This window comes from Corythoichthys intestinalis, chromosome 7, assembly GCF_030265065.1.
Source record: "Corythoichthys intestinalis isolate RoL2023-P3 chromosome 7, ASM3026506v1, whole genome shotgun sequence".
NCBI classification, from domain to species: domain Eukaryota; kingdom Metazoa; phylum Chordata; class Actinopteri; order Syngnathiformes; family Syngnathidae; genus Corythoichthys; species Corythoichthys intestinalis.
Window position 1 is genome coordinate 48,069,316 of NC_080401.1, and position 20,018 is coordinate 48,089,333.

At 40.0% G+C, this 20,018-nt stretch overlaps 1 protein-coding gene across 6 annotated transcripts in view; it reads right to left on the bottom strand.

Annotated features, from left to right (window-relative positions):
• The window catches only part of ryk (receptor like tyrosine kinase), a 59,950-nt gene that overhangs the window by 5,115 nt on the left and 34,817 nt on the right, over positions 1-20,018 (bottom strand). For all 6 annotated transcript variants that reach the window (XM_057841569.1, XM_057841568.1, XM_057841565.1 and 3 more), the window contains 6 exons: positions 18,191-18,277; positions 16,506-16,575; positions 10,742-10,874; positions 8,563-8,672; positions 8,331-8,490; positions 5,394-5,530 (listed from right to left, as the gene is read on the bottom strand). In XM_057841569.1, the coding sequence (XP_057697552.1) occupies positions 5,394-5,530; positions 8,331-8,490; positions 8,563-8,672; positions 10,742-10,874; positions 16,506-16,575; positions 18,191-18,277 (697 nt within the window). The remainder of the gene's footprint in view (positions 1-5,393; positions 5,531-8,330; positions 8,491-8,562; positions 8,673-10,741; positions 10,875-16,505; positions 16,576-18,190; positions 18,278-20,018) is intronic.

Below are 20,018 nucleotides of genomic sequence, written 5' to 3' on the forward strand. Positions count from 1 at the left end.
TCCTCCGCGTAGAGAGGAGCCAGCTGAGGTGGCTCGGGCATCTGGTTCGGATGCCTCCCGGACGCCTCCCTGGAGAGGTGTTCCGGGCATGTCCCACCGGCGGGAGGCCCCGGGGACGACCCAGGACACGCTGGAGAGACTATGTCTCACGGCTGGCCTGGGAACGCCTTGGGATCCCGCCGGAGGAGCTGGTTGAAGTGGCTGGGGAGAGGGAAGTCTGGCCTTCCCTGTTAAAGCTGCTGCCCCCGCGATCCGACCCCGGAACAAGCGGAAGATAATGGATGGATGGATGGATTTTGACCGATAGTTGGTGCCATGTTTTGCGGGCTCGGAGTGATTACGTAAATGGGACGTTTCCAATTGTGTACAACAATTGTGTATGGCTGCCTAAACTCGCTAAGTAAAATGCAACGATGTGATGCTTTTGAATGCAATTTCCAGTCAAATGGAAACAAGGGGAGTGGATGTGAGTCTCCACAGATTTCCTATTGACAAGAAGAGGAGAAAGGTTTTAGAAAATGCCTGTAGACTGACAAAACTTCCCAAAACAGAAGGCTTTGTTCTCGCCATTTTTCTCCTACCGCGTTCGAGGCTTTTAGTCAACGACAACTTATGAAAGCGCTCACCAGAGAAGCTGGATATAAGCGGAGACTAAAATCATATGCTTTTCCAACTATTTTCCCTCACAAAAAGCCTCAACGCGCTCGGATGGCGAGTGAAATGCGCGCAATAAAGTGCCAAAGACAAGAAACTCTGGCCGCTCTCTTAAAGTGCATGTGACATGAAAAAGCATGTTTATTTCATAATACACGCGGTATTTTATGCTCCTGAATGATATGGACCGCTTGGATGTGTGTGGAAGCGATGGCTATATTTATTTAGTTTTTTGAATCCCGCGCCATAAAAATGAGTGACTTCCGGCTTCGGTCTTGCATTGAGGAGGAGGGCGCTGTGACGTGTACGGTTGAAGGCGTCCTCTTCACTTTCCAGCCGTACTGTTGTCTATGAGGACTAGGATTCAGCTGATTTTGCGGATTAATACGTTTATTTTTCGCATTACGCCAGCCAAACGGCTGCAGAAAAATCTTGCTTTATGAGGGAGAAGCGTGTGCGCCTTTTTGGAGTTTCAAAAAGGTTCCCATTCACCGTGGATATTGGCCAAAACAAGCCCGACTACTGTGGAAACATTGGACTTACGAGGAAGTGAGTAAACATCTTGTTTTGTATTATGTCAAATACGAATACAGTGATTACAAAGTAAACACTACAAACTTTCTTTGAATAAAGGACTACTTACGTTTGATCATTGATAGGCATGTAAAAAGCTCTCCTCATGCACATTAGCTGCATGTTAGCTGCACAACAACTGCAGCCGCCCTCCTCCGGGGAACGAGCTGTAAATTGCTCTCCGCCGGGTGGTTTGCCCGTCCGCGAAGACAATCGACAACCCAGTCGTCATATTAAATAATCCGGGCTAGTTATGTGTGATTTTCCGCTTCAAAGACTTTGAAACTAGGGCTGTCAAAATTATCGCGTTAACGCGCGGTAATTAATTTTTTAAATTAATCGCGTTAAAATATTTGACGCAATTAACGCATATGTCCCGCTCAGACAGTATTCTGCCTTTTGGTAAGTTTTACAGCAAGGCTTTTTTTGCTGTCTAACAGCGAATTCTTGTGGTCGCTTTGCGACATGGTTTATTGTGTTCTTGCCAGTTCAATATGGCTGCACGACGTCACAGGCTGACGCCTACGTTGTAATATTGTGCTTATATGATCCTTGAACAAGATTTGTCCGTAAGTATGGTTGTTGTAAAGAATGTACATATTATGTTAGTAAGCGAAATGTTATATTTTTTGTATGAGACGCTTTTTGTTTATGTTTAGTGAACCTGTATAGCGTGCTAAGCTAAAGTTGTTGCTAATGCAATGCTTGTGTACTTTTTTTTGTAGTTTTACAACGGTCTAAAGAGGACAATGGTTTGAGGCAATTTTATTAATAAATCAGATGAAAAAGGAAGTCTGATTATTAAGGCGTCGTTCACTAGCTGTCTAGCTTTGGAAAAAGTAGACGCTTCGGAGTGAGGACAGCATTAGACAGATTTAAATGACAGTAGAGTGAAATGCCACAACAGTCCTTATGTACCGTAGGTTGAATGTATATATCCATCTTGTGTCTTATCTTTCCATTCCAACAATTTATTTTACAGAATATATATATAATTTACAGAAAAATATGGCATATTTTATAGATGGATTGAATTGCGATTAATTGTGATTAATTACGATTAATTAATTTTTAAGATGTAATTAACTCGATTAAAAATTTTAATCGTTTGACAGCCCTATTTGAAACATCACTCGGTTCGGGTTAGCATGTCGGCTAGCTGTCAAGCCTCTTGGTTTGTTTACATTCTCCGAAGCCGGGGAAGGGAAATGACATATGTCCGATTTAGGTGTCATAAAATATCGTTCGGGAGGTGCGACAGTAAAGGTGAAGTCGACAGTGCATTTTTTATGATTTCATATTCCATTTAGCACAAGACTGTTATTTGTCATGACCGTGCCATTTATTTAGCAATTGGGGAAAATAATTGGATAAAAAGAATATCCTGTAAAAATATTGAAGTAAAGAGACAGAAACAACGACATTTTGCAGCTCTCTTCGTCGCGTTTTCCTCGTTGTGAATACTTCACCCTTGACGGGCTGACTAGTCCTTCTCGAGCCATTTATTTCGCTATTGTGGAAAAATACTTGGATAAAAAGAATATCCTGTAAAAATATTGGAGTAGGGAGACTGAAACAATGACATTTTGCGGTTCTCTTCGTCGCGTTTTCCTTATTCTGAATAATTCCCCCTAAATGGGCTGAATAGTAAAACCGATGAGCCCAGTCTCCCGCTGATGTCATCCACCTGTTGGGGACGCTTGAGCCCTATAACGGTAGGCGTGGCTAACTGGCAGATTAAAAGACTAATTTCCCGTCATCTGTGCTTTGCTAAATTGTTGTATATAGTCGAATCGTCTCAAAATATGATTCTAATTCACATAATAATGCTATTTAAGACTTTTTTTCTCCTGTCGTATGCTCTTTAAGCAGGCAAGCCGCTCATGTCACTACAGCAGTAGGCGAACCTTCGGGCATACCGCTAGTCACAGAGGAAGCTAATAATTCACCTTTACTGTCAGCTCATCAGGCAGTAAGTGTGTGTGTTCAGTATTCACCTAATATGAGTGATGTTGCCACTCAAACTGATCCAGACACGTCCGATGCAGCGGTACAGTGGCCAGCAGATGCGCGCCGAGCACTTAATATGGACCACCCTTACGTAGCTAAACGTGAGTTGGATGTACAAGACATGGAGGACACTCGATCTCAGGATTTGTTCCCGTCAGATGACAAATTTAATGAGGACAGTCAGCCACGACACAATTCCGGTCCTGACTATCACATGTGTGCATTCATAGTTTTATTACCTTCAGCAAGAGTTTATAATGTCAATAGTCATGAAAATAAGAATGCAAAAATGACAAGGTGTGTTCAAACTTTTGGCATGTACTGTATGTAAAGCACACGACAGCTCTGGATGCTAACAATCTACCGGTACATAATTATATAGGAATAAGTTTGATCACGCAGTAGCTCAACTTGAAGATCTGCTAACAAAACCCGGAGTTCTCTCTCGCGCGTCAATGAGACACACTTGACGCAAGTACAGCACCAGTTTTGCCCAACTCTTGTCTTATCAGGTATTTCCTGCTCTGCATTTTGCCTTTGCTGATCGTCTTGTGAACGACCAACTGTGCATTCCTGCTCATCACTTTTCCCCTCTGGTTCAAATTGGAAGGGCATAACCGACGACATGTAGGGATAGCTAACGAATGACATGCTGGAAGTTCGGCAGCGAGCCATGTGACATCACCGCACTGCGACATCAACAAGAATGGCGACTTATCAGTTAAAATAATTTAACAAATTTTATTAAAACGAAAACATTAAGAGTGGTTTTAATATCAAATTATTGTAACTCATACTACCGTTTATCTTTTAAGAACTACATGTCTTTAAGATCGAGGATCCCTTTAAAAAACAAAAAGGACAGCCACAGTTTTCAATGACAAAGCTGCTATGCTAGCATGCGGCTAGCCAAGTTCCTCTGGTAATAATGGAATTGTATCTTCAAAGGCCATTACAAAAAAACAAGTTAATACTAGGGGCAGTTTACATGGCGAGTCTATGACACAAAGACGCAATGACTGAGTAGCTGACTCGCCTCGCGTACATATGGCGTCGGAGAAGACGGGAGTCGAAGACGAAAAATTCTGAATCCTGCCTCCAAAGTGGAAGAATCCGATTGCGAGGGATTGAGGGGTCTTCCTCGGCATGCATATCAAAGGCTCCTGCAGCGTGAGACCGCAGCGTTAACGTCAGCACTCGTACACGTCACATTGGGCGTGCACAGCAGTGCTACTAAACATTAAAAACAGCAAGTGTGGCGGAATGTCGGCTTTAATTTACGGTTTTAATAATATTTTTAAATTAAATATGTTGAACATTTCAATTTTTGTGCCTTTTTGAACAAAAGAAACATGACATTGCTTCGAGTGGGCGGGCATATTTTTTTCCGGGCTGAGGGAGCTTGGTGGGGTCAAAGTGCATCATTCTCTGTCGCCCTGTAAATCTGCACTGTCCCCTAAGGCCTGGCATGAATACTACATCGTTTTCATGCGGAATTGTGACAGTGTTCAAATGGAGACACAAATGCAAATTTGAAATTTTTCGTATTCTCGGACAGTCACCATGTAAACGGCCCCTACTAGTCATGAGGGAATAGACAGGTTTAAAAAGAATGGATATTTAGAGTGTGCTTTGCTAATAATAGCAACATGGCCATTAGCTTTGAGTTACTATTTTACAAGGACTCTGTCCGTTGCAAACTAAAAAGTGAAGTGGATTTAATTTTTTTCTTCTTAGTAATTGTAATTGATGAAGTTGCTATGCTAGCACACTGCTAGCCGAGTTTGTCAGACACTATAGGGGTTTTATCCTTGAAGAAGGCAAAGCTCAGTGAATGGTGCCATTAGAGAGGAATGTTAAAACTAGGCCATGTCAAATGTAAATTTAAAAAAAGACATCCTCTGAGTGCTACAACCAAGCTGCTGTTCTAGGTCTAACGTTAAAAGCTGCTAGTCTGACGTTCACAAGCACCAAGGAGACTTTAAGCGGACTCGGTCCATAGCGCGCTAAAAAGTCAAGGTAAAGTGTATATTTTTCTTTTTCGTCATAATTCTAGCCACCTGTTTCTTTCAAAGTCAAGTGCATTTGTGCTTTCACACTGGCTGTGAACACACCGGTGGGACTGTGACAACACATACTGCATTACTGGTACATACAGTTCATCAGGACAGTTGATTGGTTGCGCTATCCTGTATCCGTCCTTCAAGTAGGCCGACATCTCGAAGGGGTCGATGTCCACGTACGGCGTCTGGCCCAGAGTCATCAGCTCCCACAGCGTCACGCCGAAAGCCCACTGTGAAAACAAAAATGATTACGGTTAATTTTACACTATATAAATCACATTTTTCATCAATATGATAAACTAATGTTACATAATATTCAAAAACATTTTTGTGGTTTTTCTGCAATGTTGTATGTGCTTGTACACTTTTCAAAGCATTCTAAAAACACCTGTTTAGTGAACTTTTGTAAACAGCCGGCGTGTAATAGATGTTATGAAACCAAAAGGAGCAGAGCGTGTGTGGACTTGCCGCCGAGTGAATCATCTCGACGTGTAATACATTAGGACGTGTGAGCGAAATCACTTTTTGTATGATGAGAATGACTACTCAGATGCGTACACATCCTCCTCCTGGCTGTTTTAAGACGTCAATGAAAACTCAGTGATGACGTATAGGAGCAACATGTTCATTAAAGGAAGTAAAGAGCAGAGCGTTCCGACAAGGTATGATAAACAAATGAGTGTATGGAACATTAAAATGCGTCATGTTTATCATGTTTGTCATCTTCTCGTCTGGACTTCCCCAGAAGCTCAGCTGTTAACTAAATAGCAGGCCTCGGAGGATGGCTGTTTTGGGCTTCTGGATGGCGCCGTGACTACGACAGGAATGCGCGGGGGGTTGCAATTGATGTCCAACCCATTTAAATTGGTAAGACTGCGAATGATCATATTTCAGTGCCATTGACGACCATAGACGCCCGATCCATTCTGACTGTGACAATAAGGATTGGATGGAATATTGGATTGGATCCAATATGGCTTCGATGTCTATCGCCATCAGTGGCAGTCAATGAGTTCATTTTGTCAAGAAATTTGAAATTTATAGTACAACAGCCTTCAATCCTTAAACCTCACTGTGGAAAAAATGTAAAAGACATAAAATCATTTCAGTTCTTTGGCACTGAAAGAGAATCAAGTTTTTTTCCTCCACAACCTACCTACCTTCTATCATGTTACGACTTGTACACAATTATAATTAGAGTAGCCATATCCTTAGGAAGAACATTATAGAGTTAAACATTGCAGTAATACATGTTAGTTTCATATTTTATTGTATGTCAGTATTTTAAAATATTCATAAAATACAGTAAGCATGTGTATTCAGGGTTCTTGCAAGTTTCAACAAATGACTTAGACCATTTTAAGATCACTTAGAGCAAAGTTTAACGCAGAGTTTAATGCTAATACCAGAAAAAAAATTCTCAGCCAGACTTTGACGAAGAAAAAAATTGTATGTAATGCAGAGCAATATAAAATTTGAGGAATTTGGGACTTACCAGTCAAAATTCAACACCTTTTTTAAGAAACCTGATCAAGATTAGGAAATTTAAGGATTTTCCCAGTGTTAAGTACAGTAATTTTTATATTTTTTGTTGGTGTTTATTGGAAACATTTAGGAAAAAATAATAAACATTGGGGGACAAAACAGGATCATACTGTTCAAAACTCTGACATGCTAGAGAAAAACAAATTAGTTTTGGATCCCGCACCAAAAAAATGTATTTAAATGGCGTTATGGTGTTACACTTGTATAGCGCCTTTCCACCTTTTAAGGCCCTCAAAGCGCTTTACACTGTCTCCTCATCTACCTACTGGTGACGCAGCACCAGGAGCAACGTGGGGTTCTGTATCTTGCTCAAGGATACTTAGACAAGTTCATCAGGGGGGCGAATCGAACCCACAACCTCTGGTTTGGGGAACGACTACACTACCACTGAGACATGTCATCCCAATAAATCACTTATCAGACCAACCTCAACAAAAATGATGTTCCCCAGTGTTATCATAATCAACTAAAATATCTGCAAACATCTTTTGCTTTGGAAATCAAGATACATGTACATAAGTTTCATAAGTCCTAGTCCAACCTTTATAGCGCATGGTTCTTAGTTTCAATGCATATTAAAAGCTAAAATGTAAAGTCCAGCATAGTATAGTAAGGAGGAGCTAATTAGTTGACCCTTTGTAAATATAGTGAGTGATTAGTGATCAAAATACCGTATTGGCCCAAATATAAGACTGTGTTTTTTGCATTGAAATAAGACTGAAAAGAGGGGGTCGTCTTATATTTGCGGTCTAGACATTATACCCATTCGCGACGCTAAATGGTGCCAGATATCATTGAAGCGGTTCTGTCATGACAGATCTCAGCTACTCTCCCCATTCACGACGCTAAATGGCGCCAGATATCATTGAAGCGATGTTCTGTCGTGACAGATCTCAGCTACACTCAGGTTTAACCAGTTTGCATTATTTTATTACAATGTTTTTCCTTATTCAGATTTGTTTCAAGACTAGTTACAGTTAGACTTCACTTTGATGGTTAATGCAGTTATTGCAATTTTGTTGTTTTATCACAATAGATTGGTTTATTTACATTTCAAAAACCAGAAGCCCTTCATTTACAAATGTGATTGCACTTTAGTTTACACATTTAAATGTTCAGATATTAAGATTTGAATGAGGCAAAATAACATGCTTTTTCTCTCAAATATATTGTTATAATCATTTGTTTCGGATGTACTGTAATTATTTTCTGTATAAAAATTAATTTGGTGTTCAAAAAGTCTTTTTTTCAAACTTGAGTCTTGAAAAAGAGGAGGTCATCTTATAATCAGGGCCGTCTTATATCCGGGCCAATACGGTAGTAATTTTTGGCAGCCTTATCATCATTGCATCGAAATCCAATGCTTAGTTTTTAACTAAATAGCTACCATTGACAGTGATAGACATCTATGATCACGGTCATCCAGTGTTGATGAATGGCCCATGTACACACATGCTAAAAAGACCTTTCAAAAAGTCGTCTTACCACATCACTAGCACTGGAGAAGTCATTGTCAAGTAAGCTCTCAAGCGCCATCCAGCGCACAGGTCGGTTCTCATTGTCCCCTAGGCAGTGGTAGTCCATGGGGAACAAATCGCGGGCCAGAGCGTTGTCGGTGATCTTCACCTGCATGTTGTCATCGATGCTGTCGGGAGAAATAATCATTCAACTTCAAAGGAAAACAGATTATTTTGTAAGGGCGTCGGCCGACACTTACACGCAGTTCCTTGCGGCGAGGTCTTTGTGGATGACCTCACGCCGCGCTAGGTAGCTCATCCCGCACGCAATCTGAATGGCCATGTAGACCAGGTCTTGCTGGGAGATGGCCTGCCAGGAAGTCGGGGAGGGGGACACAATGCTTAAGAACAGGAAACACGCGGTTGCAAATAACTGGATTTAAGTGTCAGGCTGCCCTCGTTTCCTTTTGGGGTCCTAACTTTTTAGGACTTGGTATTTTCCGTTATCAGCCTGTTTTCCATTTTTTAAAACCGCTATAATCGGCTTTAGAGATGTCCCATTCATATATTTTTGCACCCGAGTCGGAGTCCCAAATGATATGATGACAATGTATCAAGTGGGGAGCAAATCCAATTTTTTAAATTTCATTTATATTTGTAAAAAATATGATAGCATGATAAAAACGGTTGTGGGGAAGTGGTTTAAACCAATTTAATTTTTTTGTTTTGTTTTAAACTACATTTGTGCAGTACAAAATGTCGCAAACAAATTAAGGATGAATACGCTACATTACAAAAGTAAAAAGAAAGTGACTATTTTTGGTATTTCAAAAAACGATTAAACTAGTTTATCATTTTTATTATTAGATTTTTAAATTATTTTTGAATTTTTGAATATTATTTGAAAATTTAATTTAGTTACAATTTTTTATTTTAAATGTTATATATTATTTTTAATGAATATTGTATAAATTAATACAATTTTTAATAAAAACAATGAACGAATTGAAAAAAAAAAAAAGAGACCATTTCCCCCACTCTTTTTAGTGTTTTTAATTCAAATGTAAATAGATTTTAAAATTTAAAAAAATATGCAAAAAAAAATGTTTTTTTGATGCTTAAAAAAGAGGATACAGAACATTAGGTTAACAATGTCTCCAAAAAATTGATCCACTATCATAATCGTTACACAATGGAAATGCTCAATGGCCCTTTGAAGAAAAAAGAATAACTACGATGTAGCCAACGACTAGAGGTGGGAATCTTTGGGCACCTAACAATTCGATTACGATTCAGAGGCTACGATTCGATTATAAATCGATTATTGATGATGACCCGCATCTAGCTTTTTGTAGATGTGCTGCTAACGCTACCGAATCTATGATGCATCTAGTCCTATATAAATGATATCTACCGTAACATTATGTGGATGTACTTTGTAGCAGCTTTTCGGCAGCAGTCAGGTATGCTGTTGTGTTTTTTTATCTCGTGGCATGAGTTGAGCATTGGCATTACCCGAGGGGCCGGGTAATGAGAAGCATGATGTTTAGCTACCCTCGCTCCGTTCTTGCTCATTGCGTCCCGAAGACCGCGCGGCGCGCTGAGTGTGTTGTACTTCCGCTTTACTTGGCATATTTCAATAATCGGAATTTGGATGTTTGTGAATCGTTCTCGAATCTTCCACGGCCGAATCGCGAATAATCTAAGAATCGGAAATTTTGCACACCTCTACCAACGACAAAGATGATTTTGACAACCCGGACTTAAAAGCTCAATAAATTTTACACAATTCAAGTAAAACTAGAGTATTAACACCACTTCATAAAATACAAGTAAATACATGTTGAAAAACCCCCGATCCTCTGAAAATCAGAATTGTTTAATCCGTTAGATATCTTTTGTTTTCGCTCCAATTTTTTCCTTCAACAATTTTCACAACCTGCTGACGTCTTGCGGTGTGAAATGTGTAAAACCACCGACAAATTCTTTTCATCCAACAATTGCTGCGCAAATGATTAATCTTTATTCAGCCAAAAGAGCTTCGCAAGATTATTTGACAATCAAGTGTGATGAAATACGTTTATTAACCATCTCCAACAAATCTTACACTTTGTCACAGCGCGTGTCGATGCAGCCAAAGACTCCTTGTCGGGTGTTTTGCGGTTTTAAACTGCTTTTGACTGGAGCCGTGCGGCAGCTGATCAGGCTACGGGGAGACAATCAACCTTTTGTACGCGCTCTAACCCTTGCAGCGAAGGCTTCAATCAATCAGCTTTTACAAGACGGAGCTTGCTGTCTTTATCAAAACTTTTGAGATTAAATCAAATCTCATTATTATCTTTTGGCAGTAGCAGGAAAAATTGAGTCCCTGTTGCAATAAGCAGCAATCTAATGTCAATGCACTATCAACATTAGTCTCCTTCAAGCACAGGGCCTCACCTGCGGGTTGTTGGCCTCAGCGAGCTTGCACTGGCGCAAGAACAGTTTCAGGTTGCCCCAGGCCATGAAGGGCAGCAGCACCATGGGTTTCTCGCCATCCTCCGTGCACACGTGGCTGATGGGGAGCAAGTTTCTGCCAGGGAGGAGGGACACATTTGGCATAAACGTGCATCAATTGGTCATTTTATTAGATATGGGAGCTATGTTGGCGGGATTTGTTTCCAAAACACTGTTAAATGAGGGGAGAGGGAAGCCTTGGCATCGGGTGGAGGAAAAGGTGTGGGCTAAAATGTGTCTAGTTGTGGGTGACTTGCGCGACTGAAAGAGATCCCAGGCGTGCCCACTGAACAATTAGGTCAGAAGGTCTTTGTAAACATGTTTCGACAGCTTTTAAGCAGGAAGAAAAACTTGGTTTTGAGCCGAAGGGTTACTAAACGGCAATACTCAGATATCTGAGCTGTTGACATCCATAATGATTTATATTTTACACTTTGGACAAGATTGTGTTCCTTTTGAAATCTTTAATTGGTTATAGAAAAGCAGCTTCAAATAAAAAAGGCTGATCTCCTGTTTATTTTCCGGCAAGGCTCCTTGAGAGCTTTATATCGCTTAAACCATATTTTTTGAAGAATATTAATAACCGCACAAGCCAAAAAATGTGCAAAGAAAGGGGGAAAAAAACATCGTAATTTTCGGACTATGAGGCGCACCTGACTATTAGCCGCCACCCACCAAATTTGACACGAAAACCACATTTGTTCACAGATAAGCCGCACTGGACTATAAACCGCAGCTGTCCTCACTGATATTTACACCAAAAGATATTAACCGGTAACACTTCATTTGACAGCGGCATCATACGACTGTCATACGACCAAATGAACCACTGTGAAGCGTTGAACTATTTAACTGCAAAACTTCATTGGTTCAAGAAGCTTCATTTGGTCATCACTGCTCCCTTGGGGGTAGACAGTCAACCTCTGTTGCCACCTGCTGTCAACACTCTTGTTGTCCAACATGCCCCCTAGGGTGCATTGCAGCCCTACAGATGTAAAAAAACAATCAAAATTCATCTTCTGTGCTAATTGTTTCTTCAGTTACTGTTCCAGTTGTTTCATTTATTGCAAGTTCTGGTATTTGGTAACACTTTATTGGGACAGTGGCGCCATAACACTGTCATTAGACACTCATAATTATGACATGATACTGTCATGAGCATTAATGAATGCTTATAACAGTTGTCATTTAGTGTTATCCGGCAAATTATCCCACTTTTGAATGGCTGTAAAATATCCAAGCTGAATATAAATGGACGTAATTTGCCAGACGACACTGATAGTGTCTTGTCATAATTATGACGGTCTTATGACAATCTTATGATGCCGCTGTCATATAAGGTGTTACCTAATAACCCAAATAAATCAACAAATAAGACGCACTGGATTATAAACCGCAGGACTCAAAATGAAGGAAAATCGTAGCGGCTATAGTCCGAAAATTACGTTAAGTCACACAGTATAAATCGCACTTTTGTGGGAAATTTGATAAAATCCAACACCAAGAACAGACATGTCATCTTGAAAGGCATTTTAAAATAAAAATAGAAGAGAACAACAGGCTGAAAACTGTATGCTAACGTAACATAACGCATAAACAACGAACTCAGAATGTGCCCGGTATGTCAACGTAACATAGCTATTAAGGCTTATTCAGATGACTATAATATAAAGAACATGCTAACAAGTTTACGAAACCAACAGTGTCTCTCCAAATCACTAAATCCAATGAAATCTTCATCCTCTGTGCAACTTTTAAAGTTTTTTAAACCCTTTTGCGGTTTAGTGTGAAAATAACATGTAAAATGACATAATAATGTGTTAATAATTTCCCACATAAGTCGCTAAAGAGTATAAGTCCGCACCCTAGGACTAGTCTGTAAAATAAGGTACTCAAACTTCCAGCCCGGGGGCCATACCTGGCCATCCACATAATTCGTGCGGCCCGTTGAAGTAAGTCAATGCCTAACCCTTTTTTGATATAGGATTTTTGAGGTTTCTTAAGCTGTAAGCCAAAATCAGCAATATTCAAATAATAAAAGGCTTGAAATAGTTCAGTTGATGTGTAATGAATCCAGAATGTATGACATTTTTGTTTTTTTAATTGCATTACAGAGAGTAAAGAACTTTATCACAATATTCTAATTTCCTGAGACAGTCCTGTATGTGCGGTATCCCACCCTTAACACGACTGCATTGAAATATTACCCATTAGGCCTAGCGCCCCCTAGTGAGAACAGGAAATGCCTTTTTTTTTTTTTACGAGACAGGTTCCTCCTTCAAGGGAAAAAAATCTGTTGACCTTAAACCTGCATCAGGGGAGCCTTAAGACCTGTGTTCAGGTGCCTGATGAAAAATATTGAGGTTTCGTTGACGCGGCGGGGTCCAAACAGGAAAGTGAAAATGACCGTCAACAATTTGTCTCGCTAAAAACTTTGAACAGTCATAACTCAGCAGATATACAACATTTCTGCGCCAAACTTCCCGTGCTTGTTGAGAGTCATACCCTGAAGGGTCTTGTAAGGGTCATTTGCACCAACTCTACAGTGCCAACTAGTGGCGACAGAAAGGAGTCGTAAAACAGGCCTTTCCTATTGGGTTTTTTCAACATAGAGCAATGAAATTTGGGGAGTCCATACCTTATGCAAAACTGTTCCCAAAAGTCTCTTGCACCCATTTTCCAAATCAAACAGAAAATCGGGTATTTTGGATCTAATGTGAAATTTTTATCCATTTGTAGTACAGTTTATATTTGGAGGCCTGAACATGCAAGAAAACTCACCAAATTTTGCACATACATGCGGCTTTGCATGGATTTTGATAATCTTGCAACGTTACAAAAAAAATGTAACAAAATAGCTCAGTGGCGCCCCCTTCAATTTTTGAAAAAGGCGTTTCCTATTAGGTTTTTTTGACGTAGGGCAATGAAATTTGGGGAGTCAATACCTTGTGCAAAACTGCTCCAAAAAGTCTCTTGAACCCATATTCCAAACCCAACAGGAAATCGGGTATTTTGGATCGAATGTGAAATTTTTATCAATTAACAGGGTGCACATTTGAGACCTTGTCACAGAGGGAGTTAGTTGGATCATGTTCAAAATTGGTGAGACTATTCAGGAGACATAGGAGATCTAAAATTTTCAAAATGGTGCGTTTTTATTCATGGGTCTGATCTGGGCGTGGTGCCAAAGTCGGACATTTTTTTGGCAAAATGACAAATTCAGTAAAAGACTGATAGCTCCTTGACACAACGTTCAATCTTTTTCATATCTGGCATGTATGTGCGGGATCCCACCCTTAACACGACTGCATTGAAACATTACCCATTAGGCCTAGCGCCCCCTAGTGGGAACAGGAAATGCCTTTTTTTACTAAACAGGCTCCTCCTCCAAGGAAAAAAATATATTCACCTGAAACCTGCATCAGGGGAGCCATAAGACATGTGTTCAGGTGCCTGATGAAAAATACTGAGGTTTGGTTGAAGCAGAAGAGTCCAACAGGAGAAGTGAAAATGACTGAAGCCATTTCGTCTCACCACAAGTTTTGAACAGTCATAAATTCTACAACATATCTGCGCCAAACATCTCGTGCTTGTCGAGTCATACTCTGATGGGTCCTGTAGGGGTCATTTGCATCAACCCTACAGCGCCAACTAGTGGCAATAGAAAGTCACTCGTTTTTCCTATACATGTCCAGTTCTTTTCATTGTAGTTTCAAGACCTTTTGAAATACTTATTTTACGGCCCATGTCCACCTGTCTCTGTCTGTTGCCGTGACGACCCTTTGTTCGCCATTAAAAGGAAATATTTTTTTTCAGAGACTCAGGCAGCTTATAGAGCCACAGAATTTGGCACACATGGTCGAATTGGCCCAGTTAGAAGATTCATTTTGGTTTTGAATAAGGGCTTGGCTGCACAGCTCAGTAGTGGCTCCTTTTTTGCAGTCCTCTCTCCACTAGGGGGTTTTTATCTCTTAGGTGTGTGAATGTAAAGAGGCGACTTTCGAGCATGTTAGGTTCTAATGAGAGGATTAGAGAGGAGGATCTGCCACCACCCTGACCTGCACACTGTCCGAGTTGCGTGACGTCCGAGTTGCGCTAGATTGCGAGGGCCCGTTCAGTCCTGCTTGCAGGCCTAGTTTTAATTGCTTCAGTGTCCCAAAAACGTATTTATAAGTCTTTTGTGTTTTATTTTTCTTTTTGACAAAAGGCATCTATAGGTTCCGATGTATCTAAGATACAATGCACAAAGCTCAAAACCCATTTTAAAGCAATAAAACTGGCCACTGGAGGTCAGTAGCGCATTTGGTAAGAACTCATCTCGGGCCAAGAAAGGAAGTGAAGAAAAATGGTCAGGAAACTGAAGTTGGAGGGATCTGGTGAAGACGCGTGAGAATTTGAGCAAATGTGGAGAACGATCCGAAAAAAAAAGGCATACGACACTGGAGGAGTCTTTTGAAAAGAAAACTAAACCTTCGTCAAAGAAGGATTAAAAAAAATCTATCTTGATGAGACAGAAAGTGACGTCCACAACAGCATCAGGTACCACACGCGTTCTGCGGAGCTCACGTTGCGTTACTCCTTAGCCCGAGGTTGAAACCAACGATGAAGATGATGAAAAAAGGGAGACCGATCTTGAGCCGGACTCATCAAATTATTGGAAGCCACCTCATTCAACCGGGAGCAGCCGAAAGCCTTCCCCGTTGTTATGTGCGCAAATAGTTCAACAGTTCGATAGTTTAGTTATGTGTAAATAAATTGTTACTTTGCGATCAAATGCTCTATTTGTCTTGTTGTTTGTTATTTTGTAGAACGAAAACATTATTCAGATGTTTGGAATGTCACATAAGCGAAAAATAGCTGTGTTAAAGTCAATGTTATGTTTGAAATGAATGCTTTCACAAACAGCTCAATTTCTGTTTTTTTATCAGAAATGGGAAATTTGCTCAAACTAAGCTATTTTCTAATGCTGATTTCTAAAGAATGGAAAAAGATATGTACTAACTTTTTTTTCCTGCTGAAAGAAGATAGTCTAATCTTTCTTTTGGTGGGTTCCATGTTCATATAGCAATAGAACAGAATTTTCTGTGGGCCTTGCAAAATTAGTCAAAATCCAGTAAAACAGCCGGGAGCGAAGGGCCTTGCTCCGGTGAAAATGGCTGGGAGTGAATGAGTTAAAAAAGCTAATTGGAAAAAAAAGATATTTGCGCTTTTATTTTTTTATGAATAAAAAATATGTGTTTGTACGTTTTCCTATTTTATTTTGAAAAATAAATGAGAAATAATATTTTTTTTAAAAATTCCCTCCCTAACTCCCCAAAAAGGGCAAATAGATGACTAAATAAAAATAAAAAACAAAATAAATATTTGCTATGAACAGGCTCAAAAAATGTTTTTCCCAAAGATCTGGACAATTTCGCGAAAAACCGTCTCCAAACGATTCATCGACTATCAAAAGGTGTCTATATAATTGCTGATAAGTCGAACTGTGGCAGCTGTAGTTGATGCACAATAGCAGTGCAAAGAAAGCTATACCTATGATGTAGCCCACCAGTAAGATAAGTTTGACACCCCAATTCTAATAGATATGTTCAATGAATTTCATGTCGTTCTGTGAAATCTGTGAGGCTGATTTTTTCCCTATATTTTAGCCCAGAATTGGCCAAAAATGTCCGACTTTACATTTGGGCATTTATCAAAATAAGCTCACCTGTGATGAAGGCCGCGAAGCTTGCAGCTTTCAGTCAACATCATGGTCACCTGGACCTCCGACGCATGATCTGCAAAATATTACATGAATATTATTACACTGAGTTAACTTATTGGCTGCCGTAATAGACTTCCTAAAATATCGTAATTTTTGGACTATAAGCCGCTACTATTTTCCTCTATTTTGAATCCTGCAGCTTATAGTCCAGTGTGGCTTGAATGTTGATTTTTTGGGGTTAGTAGGTAAAACCTTATTTGACAGCGGCATCATAAGACTGTCAAAAGACAGTCATAGTTATGAAATGACACTATCATGGGCTGAAAGCTAATGGTAAATGGTGTTATACTTATATAGCGCTTTTCCACCTTTCAAGGCGCTCTACACTATCTCGCCATCCACCTACTGTTATGACAGGTGTCATTAAGTGCATCCGGCAAATTATGTCACTAACTCCATTTACGTCCAGCTCGGATTTTTTGCAAATGACATCTGTTATACGCATTCATTAATGCTCATGACAGTGTCATGTCATAATTATAATTGTCTAATGACAGTCTCATGGCGCCACTGTCAAATAAAGTGTTACCAAATACCACAACTAGCTACTAATGAAACAACTGGAAACATGAATTTTTCGTGTTATATACATCTGTAACGCTGCAATGCATGCTAGGAGGCATGTTGGACAACAACTGTTGACAGCAGGTGGCAGCAGAGGTTGACTGTCTCCCCCAAGGGAGCAGTGATTGCCAAATGAAGCTTCTTGAAGCAATGAAGCTTTGCAGTTGTTAATGGATTCAAAGCTTCATAGTGGTTCATTTGGTCTCATGACAGTCGTATGATGCCGCTGTCAAATAAAGTGTTACTGGTTAATATCTTTTGGTGTGAATATCCCTTAATACAGTGAGGACAGCTGCGGCTTATCTATGAACAAATGCCCTTTTCGTATCAAATTTGGTGAGTGGTGGCTTATAGTCAGGCGCGCCTTATGGTGCGAAAATTACGGTGATTAAAAAAATATGTTTGTTAAAATAGGTCTGACAGCTCTCTCGAACAAATGTTTGGTGCGGAATCCAATTTTGACCTGTTTTTCTTCTACCACGTCAAGTTTTTTAACTATAGGATCCCTGTTTTCTCCCAAAATATATCTTAAAAATACTGTACTTAATAATTGTTCTTTTAAGAATTTTAAAATACGGTAATAAAATGAAATAGGAAAAAACACACATGACTGCAATTTTTATATTAATACTATTATGTATTTATAGGGGATATGACTTGTTGATTGCAAGTAATCGCAACATAGTAAAGGAAAAAAACTAACGTGCTCGAAAAAAATTACCATTTTGGAATCAGCATGCAATTTTAGTTTGAATCAGAATATAAATCTGACACAACAGAATTTTTCTTCCCTGAAATTGTTCATCAAAAGTTATTTTAAGTCACAACCTTAGATGTCAGTGGATTTGATAATCAATAAGTGGATTACTCTGGCAACTCTGGTGTCCATGTCTATATTCAATGGTCACAGTGCATTTTGATTCATCCTGAAATCCCATTACATTTCTGGAAAGGGTTAATATATAATTATTTGTTGACATTTTGTTTCATGTTGTGACTTGAGATTTTTCCAGGCTCTGGCTGAATAAACATTGATTTTTACAACCATTAGCGAGTGTGGATACCTTTTACAGTCTTCACAAAGACTGGTCTTTCTTTGGTAGGGTCCTTTTCGTCCAACAGCACACCATGGAAGATGCGTCCAAAAGTGCCTGTCCCAAAACAAAATAAATCAGTGGCTTTTACTGGACCTCCGGCGACGTCTAAATGTCACATGAGGCTGATCGAGGCCGTACCGATTTAAAACATTTTGTCACACCTGCCAGCGGCAGACAAATTTCTTCGTAGCTCGAAAGCCAATTCGGCGCTTTGAACAACAACGGGAGAAGCCGAGCAAGCGCATTCATCATTCCCGTTGTCTAAACTGTCAGTTGGGAGCTTGAGGCGGGAACGCAACCGAGTGTGAACATAAAGTTTAGAAAAACATCTGAACCCTGAGGCCAGCCAGCCCAAACAACGAGGTTAGTGTTTAACTGCCTCCCTTTACCACCTGGAACGTGTGCGTCAGGCCTGTGCCGACCTGTTTGCAACCCACGAAGGTTTCAACTTTCACCGCATTGGTAGTCTTCTTTTTATCAGCTGTACTGAGGAATACTGAAGATTTAAATATACAAATTACTGAATTTTTGCAATTATAAATTACACTGGAATATAAATCACATTTTGGGGCGGGCGGAGAGGGGGTAATCGGAGACAAAAAAACAAAAAACAAAAAAAAAAAACACGTGATACTATGGTAGTAGCAATAAATTTGAAAAAAAAAAAAAAACTGGCTAAATATTACTCCGTAAAAAGTAAAACACACGTGGCAAACGTAGGCCCGAGTGTCAGATGCGGACGCCAAATAATTTTGTGTGGGCTGTGAAATCATGTAGATCAAATTCCAGATTTTTCGCTAAAATACAAATTAAATAAACATTTCTGTAGCCCAGAACAAGATTGTCCTCCAGAATTTTGGTGTATTTTTCAGCTTTCATTCAGCAGTCAATATTTACAAGCCCTCCAGGTCCAAATGCTGAGAAACATCCCCACAGCATGATGCTGACACCACCATGCTTCACAGTGGGGACGGTGTGTTTTTGGTAAGCTTGAGAACGATAAACTAATACGACCGGATATCCGGTTTTACAGGTGAGAGATACAGCTGTATCGATAGTAAAGTTACCATTCGACAGTAATAAGCCATTAAATATTCAATGAACCGATAGTAGAGATAGAATTCGGCTATCGCGAGCACAAGAATCGGCTTTTAATGCCTAGTTCAATGCATTGCTTAATGGGATGATAATTTAGCTTTTACTTCACATGCTGCGCTTGTGTCATTCACCACACAGAGCACTTAGATTGAGACCGCACGCACAACTTCCCATGCATTTCGGCAGAACCGCTACTAGTCGCCGTCATTACCCGATCGTCACGGGTGTGTCATAATGACGCGAGAGCTAACAAAACCACTGTAACGCACGCTGCATAGCGTTTTCTTCACAGCCCAAAACGAAAACGAAACTAGTAGTGGCAACGAAGCAAGATGCTAAAACAATGGACAGTTTGAGCACCGACACCAGCGACGTGCAGCGATTGATTTTCAACACACCCAGGAAAAACAAAAGTCGGACTTTGAAGTGAGGAAGGCAGGCAGATCTGTTCACATGGGACAGAGCTAGTGTGAAGTGTGGAGCGGTACAGAGATGGTGAGTTTCTAACCCTGAAAAATAACCTACTACAATGGTGGAAAGGGCAGCACGACCCTCTGGAGATTTTTTTCCACGAAACGCAGTCTACTTAAACATGAACATGTGGATTAATTGATCTTTCTCAAGAAAAAAATCTGCCCTTCAAAAAAGATATGGACAGTGATGAGGAATAAAAAAATGTGGAAGCACAGGCACAAGT